The sequence below is a fragment of the Pyrus communis genome, chromosome 7 (genome assembly GCF_963583255.1).
Source record: "Pyrus communis chromosome 7, drPyrComm1.1, whole genome shotgun sequence".
Classification (NCBI taxonomy): domain Eukaryota; kingdom Viridiplantae; phylum Streptophyta; class Magnoliopsida; order Rosales; family Rosaceae; genus Pyrus; species Pyrus communis.
Window position 1 is genome coordinate 10,033,032 of NC_084809.1, and position 16,570 is coordinate 10,049,601.

Below are 16,570 nucleotides of genomic sequence, written 5' to 3' on the forward strand. Positions count from 1 at the left end.
AATATATTAGGATAATCTACATAAATTTTATTTTAAAAAGAATTACCGAAAAAAAGAGAGGCTAAAATCATTATTTAATAACCTTGGGTTAAAATTTTAAGCCATAACCATTGGATGAGAAAAACAGTTTCTAGGTTATGACTTAAAATTTTAAACTTTATCCCTAAGGGTTGGAGATGTCTTATATGATTAATGTTTAGAGTTACAAAACTACCCACGCAAATGGCTTTGCTTAGCAAGTGCTTCATGTGGATGCAAATTTCCGCCTTCTTCTTTTTGGAAAAAAATTGCACCAACAAGACAATTACTATCTTAGGTCAAGGCCAAGAGCCTCATGTGCCCACGATGAATTGGAATTTGGGACCTCCAATTCCCAAGTTTAAATTCCATATACATAGGTGTCATTTCCCAATTTCTATGATTGAGAGCTTAAAAATAAAAAATTATGTATTCAATTCCATTGTTTTTTTAGGCTAACCAAACAAGAAAATTCACAAATTCTAGAAAATAAAATCCTGTCAATTCAATTTCCGTCATTTTAAAATTCCTTGGTAATCTTAAATTTCTTCATCTAAACATAGTGCTAGAGAATTTTGTAAGAGGATTCAACTTAGGTTTTTGGAGAAAATGAGGTGGTATTTATAGGGGTGTGGTAGGCCCTTTTGGGAGAGATGAGAATCGGCCACTTTAGTGGTTTTTGGGTGTAATTTACAATTACTTAGCTAATTAATAAATTAATTGAGTGATAAATAAATTAATTAGCTAATTAATATCATTTTGGAGAAATAATTTGGGAGTTACCTTGTGAGGGAGATTTGATGAGGATGGATGAAATAGATTTTGAATAAATACCTATTTTGATCACTTTTGACCTTGATTGTCCGCTGCTTACGCATAGCAGCTTCGGTGTGCATCGAGGGTAATTTTATCTTTTTATACCCTAGAATCCACGTGTTGCCTCCATATTTTTCTTGATTATTTTTTGCTCCACAAATGCTCCTACACCCGTTAGGCTGCTTGCAGAAAAGGGCAGCAAGTGTAGAGATCTATAACTTTGATGCAGATTTCCACATGGACTTAGAATTAGATTCTTTTAGGAAAGGGAAATAAATCGCCTCTAAAGCCTACTTAGGCCTACCTTAAGTAGGGGATTAAATCAACTTCGGAGGGCAATTATTTATCCCTACAAGAAAGAGAGAAAACTAGAGGATATTTGTTAATTTCCCCTAGCACTCTTCTTTGCTTGCCTGTGCAAAGAACTGTATTATGTTGATATCTTTGTTTTCTCGGCGCTACACCGATGTAAGAAAAACTTAATTTTCCTTGTTTTCTTCTTGGGTGGTGCTGCCACGGGGCAGCCGTTGGGATGGTGCGGCATGTCGATTGGCAGGGGCTAGGAGTCGGCTTGGCATGGGCCAAGGAAGAGGTATAGCAAGGGCCATTTACTTATGCTGCTTGGCTTGACTGAAGCCAAGGTCTAGCTCGGTATGGGCTGAGGAAGTGGCGTGGCATGGGCCACGATTTGGGCTACCAAGTTTAGGCTGCTTGCCAAAAATGAGGAAACTGCTTAAGTTTGATTTCTCAGCTGCCGTAGATGAAGCAGTCAACGATGGAGCTGCTGAAGATGAAGTGTCGGATGAGCGAACTGTTGTGTGCAAAGTAGTTGCTGCCCCCTAACCATTTGTTGCTTAGGTGGTCTTCAAGCATTCGATTTTCTGAGCTATGTGGCATTTTTGCACTGGAGAGCTTACCTAGATCGGTGTCAAGGAATTAATTTACCCTCTCGCACTGGAAAGCTTGCCCATATGGGTGTGGGGGAATTGGTTTACCCTCTCGCACTGGAAAGCTTACCCATATGGGGGTCGGGGAATTGGTTTACCCTCTTGCACTAGAGAGCAATTAGTTTATCCTCTCGCAGTAGAGAGCAGACCTTTTTGGGTGTTAGGAAATTGGTTTACCCTCTCGCACTGGAAAACAATTAGTTTATCCTCTCGTACTGGAGAGCAGACCCTTTTGGGTGTCGAGGAATTGGTTTACCCTCTCGCACTGGAGAGCAATTAGTTTATCCTCTCGCACTGGAGAGCAAACCCAGATAGGGGTTTGAGCAGTTGTTGTAGACAACAGTTGAGCCAGGCTTATGAATAACTTCTTGAATCTTCATTAAGAATAAAGAAATGAATCAACTTTGCTGGAAGGTTGAAATTGCATATCAAACTGAATAACCATCGGCTTGCGAAGCCTTGTTCATCGAGTTGCTTGAGACTTCGAACTTATTTGGAAAAGCCCTAACAGGGTTCAGAAGGTGATGGAGACTTCCCTTACTTATGCAGGCCGTATCGTTGACCTGTTAAGATACTCGTTGCATTGACCTCATTTTTCAGCTTCTCAAGGTACTACTTCTACTTTAGGCAGCCGTTGGTAGTATGGCTCAGTCTTTGATGGAATACGCAATACTCTGTATGATCCAGCTTGGTAAGATTGCCTTTTATGGATGGCGGCAGTTCAAACCAAGTTTCGATCTTGAGCTTGCGAAGAATTTGGCTGATGGGAACTGTGAACTTGGTGAATGTTTCGGGCGATGAGTCTTCTCTGGTTAGGGAACGTTCCATGCGCTTCTCTTCCGACTCGTTTTTATTAAACTGCTTGGCCTCGTCCCATAATGCATGCTTTCTCGCCAAATTAAGTGACTGAGTCGAATTGAGTGACTGATTCTCTCCATCCATCTTGCTGCTTACTCCAATGTGAGGTAAATAATGCTTCTTGTGAGCCTAGTTGTGAATGAACACTTTGCCTGAAAGGTTGTCTATGTTGATAATCAGAGTGTGGCCTCAACTGTGAACGTATGCTCGTCTGTGGGCTTGATCAATAGTGCACGCTCATACGCTCGTTAAGACGAGAGTATACACTATCCCGATGACCCAGGCAGGAGCGTAAACTGCTAGAACGCTCAGATCGTGGCTGGTTGAGGGGTTGTTTGTAGGGACGCTGCTAAAGAAGTTCATCATCTGCCCTTGTCATGCTTTGGGACACCTCGTCTAGGGCAAGTTGCACCTCGGTGCGCTGCAAAAGTTGATTCACCATTCGGGTTAGAAGAGCTTAGACGGTATGCGTCTCCTTGAGTAGTGGAAGTGTAATGGACTCTGGGCGCGAGATTTGAGTTGGGAAACTTCAAATCTGTGGAGAAATAGTGTGAAAATGCCTTCGGTCCAATCGTTGGTCTAGAAATATGAATCTAGGACGGTTGAACCAGTCTTGGACTAGTCGGGATCACCTAGTGAGCCACGGGAATGGATTGGGCTGTGGAAGTGAGTCGTGCCACGTGCTGGGCGTGTGGGCGTAGTGTGGTGCTGGGAGCGCATTGGATCTGGGCCAAGGGAATGGTTAGCGCAGCTTGGGCCTGCGATGCATCTTGGACAGCGGTTTGGGCCTGCTCGTGCTGGGCTTGGCTCAGCTGCCTTGCGACGTGGGCTGCAGATTAGGCTACTTGTGCAGCCGCTACCAGCGCCTAGGCCTAGGCTTGGTCCTGGGTTTGGGTTGCTGTAGTGGTAGCGCATAAGGCCATGGTCTGTTGCCATGGAGCTGGCCCACTCCCCACTACCATGGTGGTACCTGTGGCTGCCATGGTGGTGGTGCTCCGTGATGGCAAAATTGCTCCTCTTGTCGTTGCATTGAGCCTTGTGGATCGTTGTGGTGGGGCTACATCGCAATCTCCATCACTTGATCCGGATCTTTGAATGTAGGAAGTTTCGTTCGTTGTGGTTTCCAAATTTCTTATCATTGTATTTTTCTTTTACGTTTATTCAAAGAATTTTATAAAAAATTCTAGGAAGTAGAACGTACGAAAAATCTACAAATGAACGAGAAATTAGAAACGTTGAATGCGAGAGTCTTCTTAGAGTGTGTGAACCAAACTCTAAATGAAAGCACCAATTTGTGGATGCAAATTTCCGCATTCTTCTTCTTGGACAAAATTGCACCTACAAAACAATTAACACTTTAGGTCAAGGCCAAAAGCCTCACTTGCCCATGATGAATGGGGGAGACTTTGGCTGAAGAACATTCGATGCCAAAGTTAGAATTTTGAGGGAAAAGTGTTTAGAGAATTTAGAGAATTTTGCAAGAGGATTTAACTTAGGTTTTTGGAGAAAATGAGATGGTATTTATAGGGGTGTGGCTAGCCCTTTTGGGAGAGATGGGAACCGGCCACTTTAGTGGTTTTTTGGTGTAATTTACAATTAATTACCTAATTAGTAAATTAATTGAGTGATAAATAAATAAATTAGCTAATTAATATAATTTAGGAGAAATAATTTGAGAGTTACCTTGTGAGGGAGATTTGATGAGGATGAATGAAATATGTTTTGAATAAATACCTATTTTGATCACTTTTGACCTTGATTGTCCGCTGCTTGTACGTAGAAGCTTCAGTGTGCTTCGAGGGTAATTTTGTCTTTTTGTATCTTAGAATCCACGTGTCGCCTCCATATTTTTTACGATTATTTTTTGCTTCACAATTTCCAATGATATAAGGGTAAAACTGTCATTAAACTACATTTATTAATTATCATTTTGGTTGAGAGCAAAAATTGTTATTTAACTACAAGGATGATTGCGTAAGATTATAATAGTAGGTGAAAAAAATTAATATAATAATAATCAGTAGAAAGTGAGGATGCTAGCTAAACATGAAGGTGACAGTTTTCCTCCCGAAGTAGCCAAGTGGATTGTCCTACAAATAGCCAAGTCTGGACAGGTGAGAGCATCTTCAATCGTACCTTTTTAAATTTGACAAGGAATGTATGCCCTCGGTGCCCTTCTGCTTTGTATGATTATAATTAAATCACGTTAATATTTTATATTTTTTTTAATATAGACAAGAAAACAAAAATGAATAGTAATATAAAATATTGACGTGATTTAACCATGATCACACAAATAGGAAGACACCGAAAATGGAAGGACATACAATCTTTGTCTTTTTTAATTCTCTAGATTTATGAGCTCTTAGAGGTTTATTTTATTTTATTTTTTTATCTTAGATAGAGTACGGTGATTGAAGATGAATTATTCCAAATTTTATATATTTTAGCTAGAATCTCATTCAGAGAACCCAATAGAGGTGCTTTGATGTGAAGAGTTGTGCAAAGTTTTCAAATAAAAACTTCATACAATGACCAACTTAATTTAGTATCGAATTCACCATCTACGAGATTCAAACCTAAGACCTTTCATTTCCAAATAAAAATGAATATCATCAAATTGTTGTACTGAGTAGCTACAATTAACTTTATTTATAAACAACATAAACAAAACCATTGATGCTTCAAGTCTCATAGCTCGTAACTTCTCAAGAAATATGAATCAAAATCCAAGTAAATGCCCAACAAATGCCCAACAAATTTTGGGCATATTTCTCTGACACATTCAAATGCATCCAAAGACTCCCTCAATTCTTTGAAAACCCAACAAAAGTCAACAACAACTCGGTTGCCACGTGGTTGAAAACTTTTGCTTGGACAAACCTCGACTCACCACGTGTCGTCTGGACGAAATTACCCCTATGCAAAGCATCATATTAGGACATTAATCTATTTCCGGCCAAAAAACATGGGCATTTATGTCATTTTATCACATGCATAACCAGAATAAACTTTAATTTTCTTTGAACGACACTGAAAAAACAAAAACAAAAACAAAAACATTTAAATATTAAAAACTCCAAACCCTTGGAAATGAGAATGGTATGCAAGCAACAATTTTGTATTTTCCAAACAAAGAAAAACTCTCTCTGCTTCTTCTCAAGTCTCCAGCAATTTCTCTGCGAAGACTTTCTCTCTCCTAAGCTTTCTCTCTCTTTAAAGCAAACCCTTCTCAGTAATTCCACAGCTCTGCAAAAAGACTTGGGCTTTTGGGTTTTGTTCTTTCAAAGTTTCAGACTTTGAAGAATTGCTGCTGCCATTACCTGGTGAGACATTCCAATCCTTTTTCTGCTTAAATTTTTAGTATTAATTCTCAAATTTTTGCTTCCCCTGCTTCTTTCTCATGATCTTTATACTCAAATATGTGCAAGTTTGTATTTTTCAGATGGATTATACTATTGGGAACTGAGTTACTTTTACTTTTAATATATTTTTGTTGGGTTTGTTGGTTTTTGGAAATTTGTTCAAATTCTATGTATATAGGGTGTTAAATAAGTGTGATTAATGGGTTGAATTTCGCTTTCGAAGAGACCGTTACAAGTTTTGTGTCAATTGGCTGTGAATCTGTGATTGTGAGGTTACTTCATGGAACAGTGTAATTGTTGTCGCATGTGAATGTCGAAATTTTTTCTTAATTTGATTTCGGAAAGAAATGCGTTTAACTGTAGTGCTGTATGATGAAGTTAGCATCCTTATAGGTTGGGAAGCTGAAACAAGAGTGGTGTACTTTATTAGAGTCGAAAACATATACATAGGAGACAGAGTAAACCATATGAACGATTACTTCGGGCCTACTTAGTAGAATGTAATTGGTTATTGACCATAGTTCAGAAAAGGCAGTTGGGTGAGTCAAACAAAATTCATGAATTGTATGCAGCAGAGAGCATTTAAATGAGAAGCAGTATAATAAATCTGAATATGATGGTTTCCCTATGTTAAGTTGGTTCTTTTGATAGAAGAAATGGTTCTCTGGATGACATTATTCTTGCACGAATAGAGTGTATATTTATCCCCATTTCCGTAAGACTGTGTGAGTAGAACATTAATGCTACTTGAGAACATAAATGGTTTCCATGTGTTTAGTACTGTTACTCATACACTGGTCGAGAAGTTGGTAGTGTAATATAGGTTTGAAACACAAATTGATCGTTAGATGGTTAAATTTTAGAAGGAACCGAAAATAACAAGTTTCTACAACCAGTCTTTTAGACCCAGACTAATTTTCTGGTCAATATGTAGGCAATTAAGTGTTGTAGTGGGAGGAAGTTCATTGATTGACATGCAATGCGAGTCTTATAATTTCTGAAGAAGAATGTGGAAGGATTTACTTATGTTTCAGTACTCTTATGCTTGTTTTCCATTTTGATAGATTGGTTACTGTTTACGTATTAGATATGTGATAGTTTTCAACTTTTCATGATGGATTTGGACACATGTTTCTGCATTTGTTTGTGGTCTTCTCAATGGGGTCTGTGCTGAAGTTAACAATGCTGAACTAGTTTATGCTTTATGGAAAAGATTTCGCAACACATTTTGTATTTACAATCTCTGTGAACATGTGTACAAAAGTGACATGATGTGGATAATTCATAAACTATGTTCTGTATGCAGGGGCTTCTTGTTGCGACTGCATTATTTAGATTCTGTGTGTGCGCTGCCTTCTTGGATTGAATTATGATTTGCAATTGTGGACTGTTGGAAGAAGCATAACATGAATTTGATATGCTGAACAGTTTTTGAAGGTAATTGCTGATAAATAAAAATCATCATTATTCTGGTAGGATGGCAACTGAGGGTCTCATGAGAATGGTAGAAAGCAGCAGGGGAAAGAAGTGGCCCCCATCTAAGGATGCTGCAACATTTGGATCTCCAGTGAGAAGTATGACAGCAGAGGAGTCGGGCTTCATTTCAAAGGGGCATGGCTTTAAGAGAGAGAGAGCTGAAGTTATACCTAGTCGAAGTGGTAGTGCTCCACCAAGTATGGAAGGTTCCTTTTCCTCTATTGAAAACCTATTAAGTCAACAGAACTCCAGCATGAAAACAAGCTTGACTAATTTAAACAACACTGTGGATAATGTTGAGAATGAAGAAAAACTGCGTTCAGACCCAGCTTATATGGCATACTACTTATCAAATATGAACTTGAATGCAAAGCTGCCTCCACCACTTATTGTACGGGAGAATCATCATGTTGTCCGCCGTAGTGGTGGTCTAGGAACCAAAGGGAGACTGACTTCTTTAGATGACAGCGCCAGGTCCTTGCATCTTTCTCAAGGTTCTCTCTCAACTCTTCAGGAGGACCCTAATGATGCTGGTTCATCCAGAAAGTCTAATGATAACTTGGCAGAAGATAGTGTTGCAGTAATGCCTGTCAAGGACACGGTTTCTTTGGCAAGTTATAATAAGAGTATAGTGGATCTCATACAGGTAGGAGTTAAAGTAAGTGGTTTAGTAGGTATAACTTTTATAAAAAAAATAATGTCTTACTTATGCTTAACCATGTTTAACTCCTCTTTTGTTTATTTTAATATTTGCTTTTTGCATTTAGCTTGAACATATGACTACTACATTTGGATTCCTGTATTCATGATTAACCATATAGTTCAGAATTTCATAGCTCCTTCGGCCAATTACAAAATTTTCATTTAATGTATCAGCTATAATTTTCCAGTATGTGTTGCCCTGTATTTATATGTTTTATCTTCTTGGTGGTTTGTTTCAGCAAGACTTCCCCCGGACTCCATCTCCTGTATATAATCACTCCCTCACATCAAGTCTTGGAACAACAGATGAACCAATTGATAGTGATGTACACTCACTTTCACCAAATGCTTCTTCTGTCAACAAGTCAAAATTACCTGAACCAAATTCAGACTCTATCAATGATTGTCCAGATACAAGTGCCTCAGACGCGCTTGCTCGTGGGTTCATACCAAATGATGTTCCTTTGCCTACCACCTCCCCAAGTGCTCAACATCATGATGTTACAGGGAACCTACAAAAAGATGAATCTAATATTGAGCATGATGGGTCGGGGAATAATGCATCGATTACTGGTGACCTTGGGTTGGATCTTTCCAGAGCGAGAGCAGCTAAAGTTGATACCAACAATAACAAGCAACAAGAACAATCTTATGGGAGGTATCTACCACAACACAATTTGTCTACACAACAAGGGGTTCCATATCAACTTCAGGGGTTCCAGGCACAATTAGTTTCACAAGGAATGAATCATTTGCAAAGCAGAATGCAAAATCTTCCCCACGGCTACCCAAAATTCTCTTCTATTGAGACACAACCATCATTGCTCTCACCTGGTGTCACACCTCCCTTATATGGTACAACCACAACATATATGACTTCAGGAAGTCCATTCTACTCAAATTATCAGTCGTCTGGTGTGTTTCCTACACAATATGGAATGGGTGGATATGCTTTAGGTTCTACTTATCTTCCTTCATATATGCCTGGGTATGCTTCTCATGGGTCTTTTCAAATGCTCTTTGATGCTACTTTGGGGCCAAGTTTCAATGGTCGAACTGCTGATGTTTCAAGAGGGGAGAGGATTCCCCATGAAGGTGATATGCAACACCCTAGTAGATCTTATGGGCAACATGGGCCAGTGCTACAGCCACCTTTTGTGGATCCCCTTTATACGCAATACTATCCTCGTCTGTTGGAGGATTCATATGGTGCTTCAATTCCTCATGGTCACTTGGCGTCAAGGGGTGTTGTCAGAGGCCAACTTGCGCAACAAGAATTAAATGTTAATGCTTATAGGGCTGACCCAAAATTCCACACTTCAACTAATGGTAATCTGGGTATTCTAAGTCCAAGGAATGTGGGAAACAATGGTAGTGGTTATTATGGACATCCTTCTGGCATGGGTGTAGTGACACAGTTTCCAGCCTCACATCTCGGTAGTCCAATATTGCCATCATCTCCAATGGGCAGAATGAATCATCTTGGTCGGAAATATGAATTGAGGTCTCCTGAAGGTTCTGTTAGTGGAGTATATTCTGGGTGGCAAGGGCAGAGAAGCTCCATCTTGGATGATCCTAGAAGACACTCTGTACTTGAAGAACTGAAATCTAGTAATACCCGTAAATTTGAACTTTCTGATATAGCTGGGCGCATTGTTGATTTCAGGTATTGCTTGCTCCACGTTTGCTTTTCCTTTGCTTGTACATAACGTTTGTGTTTGTTCTATTATTTTTTAATATTCATGTATAACGTCAGTGTCGATCAACATGGGAGTCGATTTATTCAACAGAAGCTAGAGTACTGCAGTTCTGAAGACAAGGCATCTGTTTTCAAAGAGATTCTTCCACGTGCTTCAAAATTAATGACGGATGTATTTGGGAATTATGTTATTCAAAAGGTAGGAATTCATAATTTGTCTGCTTAATTACATTTTTTTTTGCATCACATGTCATCTTTATGGACTTGTGAATTCCGTGGATGGCCTATTAAAATTGTATGATTCTTTTTTTTTTTTTTGTGTTACAGTTTTTTGAATATGGGAGTCCTGAGCAGAAAAAGGAGCTTGCAGATCAACTTGCTGGGCAAGTTTTGCCTTTAAGTTTGCAGATGTATGGTTGTCGTGTAATCCAGAAGGTATGCTAAAACTTGATGTTTTCACAGTAAATATGTTGTTTTAAGTCTGATGAACATGCTATTTTCTGCTTATGAGATTTTTACCAGGGGATGTGTTATTTATATAAAGGTTTGTACTGCAAGAGTTGATGGGGTTGAAGAGGGGTTCTAAAATAGGTTTTTTGAAGTACGGAAGATAAACTTTCAGGAGTTCTTTCAAAACCCTTTGCTGGGTAAACAATGAACAATACTATATATTTGGAGGGAACATCTCTTTATTAGTCTGGGAAAAATTTTCCTTATGCTTTATATTGTCCGAATGTTTTCTTCTTAAGTCTGTGCTGGATGTTTCTTTTAGGCTCTCGAAGTTATTGAGCTTGACCAGAAAATACAACTTGTGCATGAGCTTGATGGACATGTCATGACATGTGTACGAGATCAAAATGGAAATCATGTAATACAGAAGTGTATAGAATGCATTCCCACAGAGAAAATTGGATTTATCATTTCTGCTTTTCAAGGACAAGTTGCCTCACTTTCTACTCATCCCTATGGCTGTCGTGTCATACAGGTAATAGCAACAGTATTCCGTTATGTAGTCTCCAGTTAGATTTTGTAGATTAGGTTTTGAAACATTACACTTTAACTTGCTAGAGAGTTTTGGAGCATTGTTCAGATGACCTTCAAAGTCAGTGTATAGTTGATGAGATCTTGGAATCTACTTATGATCTTGCTCAAGATCAGTATGGCAATTATGTTACCCAGGTTGGTTTCTACTTTCTACTTTTACTGTCTGTTGCTTCTTTTATTGAGAACAAAGTAACTATTTGATTCCTCGATTCTTTCTTTGCTAAGAGAGAGGTTCCACGAACACCCTAAACCCTAATTTGATTGCTTTCCAGTTACGTATCATTCTTAATTTCCTGTACGTAATCTTAGCACTTGGAAAGTGACTACACTGATCTAGAATTCTGAAAATGCTGCCAGGTGGTAAAATTCTTGAACAATATTACACAGCCGAAATGGCAATTCTTGAACAAAATCACACAGCCGAAATGGCTTTTCTGGATTGAAATAGCTCCTGAAAAATATCACAAAAATACTTTTCTTCGATTGTCGGCAATGGTTTAAGGGTGAGGGCTAATCGGTTCTTTGTTATGTCAATGGTTATTATAGTTATATTAAAATCAAACCTAATATGTCATATGTGGTGTCTATCCAATCAAGAGAGAAGAAAAGGGTGGTGCTGGAATCTTCATCGGTATAATTTGAAGTTAAAGACTAGTTTTTGAAGAATGGACTTCCTGAAGACTAGCTTATGATGGTAGAGTTTACTTAAAATAAGTTGCGAAAAAATGAGGTTACGACAGAATAGTAACAGCGATGCATTGGAGCATAAAAATAGTTATAGGAGATGGTTCCTTTTGGTTTCTAATTTATGTTTTCTTCTTCATGTGTCCTTGCATTGCCTAAGTTTCTATCATTTCTAATTGAATGGAATATAAAGATGGATCATACTGCTTACAGCATGTTCTGGAAAGGGGAAAGCCCAACGAAAGAAGCCAAATTATCAGCAAGTTGGTTGGGAAGATTGTACGATTGAGTCAGCATAAATATGCATCAAATGTTGTTGAGAAGTGTCTGGAGTATGGTGATACTACTGAGCGGGAGCTCTTGATTGAGGAAATCATTGGACAAATGGAAGAAAATGATAGCCTGTTGGTAAGTGAAGCAAAAATGCATATGATAGGTTATCCCATGTATTCAGGTTTTTTATTCTCGATAAAGCCTATTTGCCCATCAACATTAGATATCAGTTGGATAGGACGATTTGGCTCAAAGGCAGCATAATAATTATGGTTTGAAACCTGAGCCAATTAGGAAACATCAAGTTGTGCATTTCCATACAAGTAGATTTCATTTGTTTCCAAAAAATTCGTAAACACACTCTGGTATTTTAATAGCATGAGTATTGAAGATTCTGCTTAACTTTTGGGAACCGTGCGGAGTTTGAAAGTGTAGATATTGAATGCTGCATAATGCTGGTTGAAATATGATTTCTGCATACTGAGTTCCGTTGTTTTTTTATGTTCCAGCCAATGATGAAGGACCAATTTGCCAATTATGTGGTTCAGAAGGTTCTTGAAACAAGCAATGATAGACAGCGGGAAATACTGCTCAAACTTATAAGAGTTCATATTGATGCTCTGAAGAAATATACTTATGGGAAACACATAGTTGTTCGGTTTCAACAGCTATCTGGTGAAGGTGTGTCAATTTCCCATTTTATCTGCATCTTGTAGAAGACTCTCTCATATGGCTTCTTAATCTAGCATCGTCTGTTGGAAACATCGTATCAGGCTGTGCAATTGTTACACAAGCTTAATAGATTTAAATGTTTCTTATTTTATACTGATTATCCTAGTTGGATGTTAATCTTTTACCCTTTAACACGCAGATGTCCAAACCCCAGAAGCTGAGGGGGTATAGAAAGGGGTAGACATTGCTCAATCCATTTGGCTTGACGGTTTTGCTTGTGGAGTGCGGGCAGTCGACAGAAGGAAGAAGCATTACCTTAGAACAAGCAAAAGTTTTACCTTTTCTTTTCAAGAATGGCACCTTTTACAAGAAATTTCAAGCATAAGAAACAACAGCGGCGTTGATTGATGAAAACTCAATGCCTGCACCAAACCGATGGTAATTAAGTTGTCCTAGTTTTCGTTGAAAAGTTTATAAAATGTGCGATTCTTGAAACAGGGGTAGACATTTGCTAGTTCTGTGGAAAACTGTCTGCAAGATATATAAGACAGCTACCGCGTCTTCTTTGCAAGAAGAAGAGCCAGATGATTGAAGCTACTGTGATGTATTTTCTGATTTTACATTTACGTATATTTGGGTACACATATTTATGTAAAGCAATGTAAGGATCCAGTCGCGATTGAAGCCGGCGTAGATACTACTGTCTAGTTATAGCTTACTCGTAGTGTGTGAATTTGGGACAACAACAAAATTGTGTTGATATGTAATATGATGTAAAAAGTTATATATCAGGGTATGTTTCATTATGCAAATTATGTTTGTGTTTTTGTGTGATACTCAAAACAATGGTGCCTCCTAACCCAACTTTCTCGGCAGCTCCGCCGCCTCCCTCGCCGGCAGTGGCGGAGCATAGAAGGGACCAGAATTTAAAAAACGTTGCCCCTCCAAAAGTCAAAAGTGCTTTTAAAATGTTAGTTTTCTTTCCAAGTGTTTGGTCGTATGGAATGACAAAACTAACACCCAAATGCACAACTTTAAAAGAGCAAATATGCATTTTGTCTATGAATATATATTCTTAACTTAGATTTTTTTATTTTTTATTTTTTATTTTATTTTTTATAGATGGGACTTATGCAGTTTTCAAAAATTACTGCATGTAGTCAAATATCCTAAGGGATACCGTGTTGAGATTCTAATCATGTGTTCCAGGTTTGAAATTTCTCTCTTCCTTAAATTATTGTAATAGTTTTAAACCCTCATTCCCTTAATAATATATTAAAAAAAATAATTTTTCAAAATTTACATTTCTCCTTCAACAAAATTACAGTCGTGCTCACTCTTAAATTATGTGGGTTCAGACTTTGCATTACAGCTTTTGTTTATGTAGATTAGTGGATTTGAGCTATGCATTGCTGTTTTCGCTTTATTATTGTGTAACACTGTTTTTATTTAATAAATTGAAATGGAATTTTTTGTTTGTGCTTATTGGTTTGATCTCTTGGATGCTTTTTGTTTTGATTTCTCTTTCATGTCTAATTAAGTATTATATTTTCTTTTTGCAAGAATTATGTAAGTTTGATTTGGTTCTTTTGGAGTGGTGGTGGTGGTCCCTCCCAAATCGCTTCGATCTCACAAGTGAATAGAGAGTTAGATCTACATTGGATCCAACCTGAATCGCCCCATCCATCCTCCCGAGTAGAAATTTGGTTCCAAACCCCGTTTCAGACAGGAGAAATATGCCTTGTAGTGGTTTATGGGTGGTTTGAGTTTAGGGTTTTAAAATGTTTGTTGGGGTTAGTGGTAGAGCTTATGAGTTAGAGTTCATATCTCAGCCTAAACACATGATTAAAACATTGAGTCATAAGCGATTAACCTGATGCAAACACATGTTATGATCGAAAATGAGAAAATAAAATGGGATCTACTGTCAATAATCATACTAAAGTTCTTAAAAATATTAAATGTGATTAATTGAACGACAATAAAATGAAATATGCAATGTAGAGTTTGAAGCTTTAAAATCGCTTTACGTAAATTACAATGCAAATATGAAAATCCATACTTAATGTTCATTAACCTCTTGTTAATTAGGGAATATCTAATTAGTATAGTCCTAATATTGTAAACTTATATTGAGTAAAGTTAGAAGTCCCACTCCACAGAGAGAGAGAGAGAGAGAGAGAGAGAGAGAGACTCTTTACATAATAAACGGTCAAGATGGGCCTGGCGGTGTAAGATGTACGGGCGAAGATATTTCAAATTTGCGAAAATCTTTTCTTTTAATTAGAGCGTGAGAACAGCGCGAAAGAAAATATGACCGTTGGAGCGATCATTCCCTCCACGCGTTTTCTTATATAAATCCAAAACCCTGAATTCCAACTCCCACTAGGAAATCTAAACGAAACTATAATTCCTCAAATCCTCCGCACACATTAGCAATAGCAACCGACCTTCAATCCACCGAAACCCCAGAATATTTGATTTCAATCGCGATTCCTTCGTCTTCGTCTTCTGGGTCGATCACTGACACCGCCGACTTCAGTCCTCCGTCGTCAACCAGTTCAGTCTCTCTGTTGCTTCTCTGATTATTTTCCTTGCCATTTGGTCGGTGCCTCTTTTGATCCTTTTTTTCCGAAACCAGAATCGCAAAACAATTGAAAAGCTTTAAGTTTTTGAATTTACAAAAAGGGGGAAACAATCAATGGGTTCGGTGAAGAGGAAGCGACCGGATGAACGAGAGAAGAGTTTTTTCCGTTCGGACTTCGAGTGGGTTCGAGGGCCGATGCTCGGGAGTGGCGGATTTGGGTCTGTTTATTTGGCGACCGTGAAAAAACCGAAGTTGGGTTGCGAGGGTTTCCCGATGGTGATGGCGGTGAAAACCTTCTCTGAATGGAGTGAGCAGACGACGGAAAGTTCGTATCTTTACCTATTTCGGGACTGCCCTTATGTTATCGGAAGCTATGGGAAAAATCTGACCATTGGGGACGAGGGTTACGTGAAGTATAATGTATTTTTGGAGTATGCTGATGGAGGAACAATTGGGGATTTGATCAAGAAATCGGGCGGTTCAGGTTTGTGTGAATCGGATGTGAGGAATTATACCAAAGCGATTTTGAGTGGGCTTGAGTACATTCATGAAAGGGGTTATGTGCATTGTGATTTGAAGCCCGAAAACATATTGCTTGTCACCTCCGGTTCTGGTTTTGTGCCAAAAATTGGGGACTTTGGGCTGGCAAAGACGGCTATGCAGAAGCTAACATGTCAAGGAACATCGATGTATTGTCTCCGGAAGCTGTTTGTTGCAGAGTCCAGGAGCAGCCTTCCGATATTTGGGCATTAGGTTGCGTTGTGCTCAGGATGTTAACAGGGAGGCAGCCATGGGCAGCGAAACATGGTGCTAAATTGGATGAACCAGAGCCCCATGTTGCTTCAAAAGTTCCCAATATTCCGGGCTGGTTATCCGATGATGCTAAAGATTTTCTGGTAAAGTGCCTAGTGAGGGACCCTTTCGAGAGATCGACAGCTGCTGAGCTCTTGGATCACCGGTTTGTGACAAAACTGGATGTGGTTGGAAAGGTTGAACCAGTGGAGGAGGTTGCTTCAGAGTCATCTTCAGAGCAATATGGAAGCTTTATACCCCTTGGAAGCTGGAATTCCGAAGAGGCAGAAGATTTTGGGCCAATTCTTCCTGTGGCACTCTTGAACCCTAGACCTATTATTCCAAGCACGGCTTGCCCAAAGGCATCAACTTTGCGATAGAGGGCGCAGCTTAGCTCAAATTGTTTTGTTACCTGTTCATGGATTGGTGTAATACTTCATTACTCCGCATCTGCAATTGTAAATTTTGACATGAATTATCTTCTTGGCGGCTGTATTGATTTCACTGTACATATAGAAATAACAGTTCTCAAGCTCATTCAACAGTTAGAGCTTTATGCCTTTTCTGAAAGTTGTTAAAAAATTCTCAAGCTCATCGGACTTCCCCAATCCTTGCCCTTTTTCAATTTTTCCGATTC

The 16,570-nt window shown here is 38.7% G+C and overlaps 1 protein-coding gene and 1 pseudogene across 4 annotated transcripts; both read left to right on the forward strand.

Moving 5' to 3' along the window:
* Positions 1-5,739: 5,739 nt before the first annotated feature.
* Positions 5,740-13,389, forward strand: LOC137740123 (pumilio homolog 5). Of its 4 annotated transcripts, none has more exons than XM_068479931.1 (10): positions 5,740-5,965; positions 7,433-8,138; positions 8,422-9,848; positions 9,939-10,080; positions 10,209-10,316; positions 10,654-10,866; positions 10,950-11,060; positions 11,823-12,017; positions 12,392-12,563; positions 12,754-13,389. In XM_068479931.1, the coding sequence occupies exons 2-10, from the start codon at positions 7,482-7,484 to the stop codon at positions 12,783-12,785; spliced, it is 3,057 nt and encodes a 1,018-aa protein (XP_068336032.1). In that variant the 5' UTR covers positions 5,740-5,965; positions 7,433-7,481; the 3' UTR covers positions 12,786-13,389. The 4 variants fall into 4 exon arrangements, with proteins under 4 accessions (XP_068336032.1, XP_068336033.1, XP_068336031.1 ...); XM_068479932.1 differs by having other exon boundaries at positions 7,481-8,138; XM_068479930.1 differs by having other exon boundaries at positions 7,311-8,138; positions 12,754-13,388.
* A 1,866-nt stretch (positions 13,390-15,255) lies between these two features.
* On the forward strand, positions 15,256-16,327 carry LOC137740249 (mitogen-activated protein kinase kinase kinase 20-like; annotated as a pseudogene).
* Positions 16,328-16,570: the final 243 nt, after the last annotated feature.

Coding starts and splice junctions, on each gene's coding strand:
- LOC137740123 (XM_068479931.1), top strand. CDS start 7,482: ATGGCAACTGAGGGTCTCATGAGAATGGTAGAAAGCAGCAGGGGAAAG. Junction 10,867..10,949: donor ATGGCTGTCGTGTCATACAG/GTAATAGCAACA, acceptor TTAACTTGCTAG/AGAGTTTTGGAGCATTGTTC. Junction 11,061..11,822: donor ATGGCAATTATGTTACCCAG/GTTGGTTTCTAC, acceptor TACTGCTTACAG/CATGTTCTGGAAAGGGGAAA.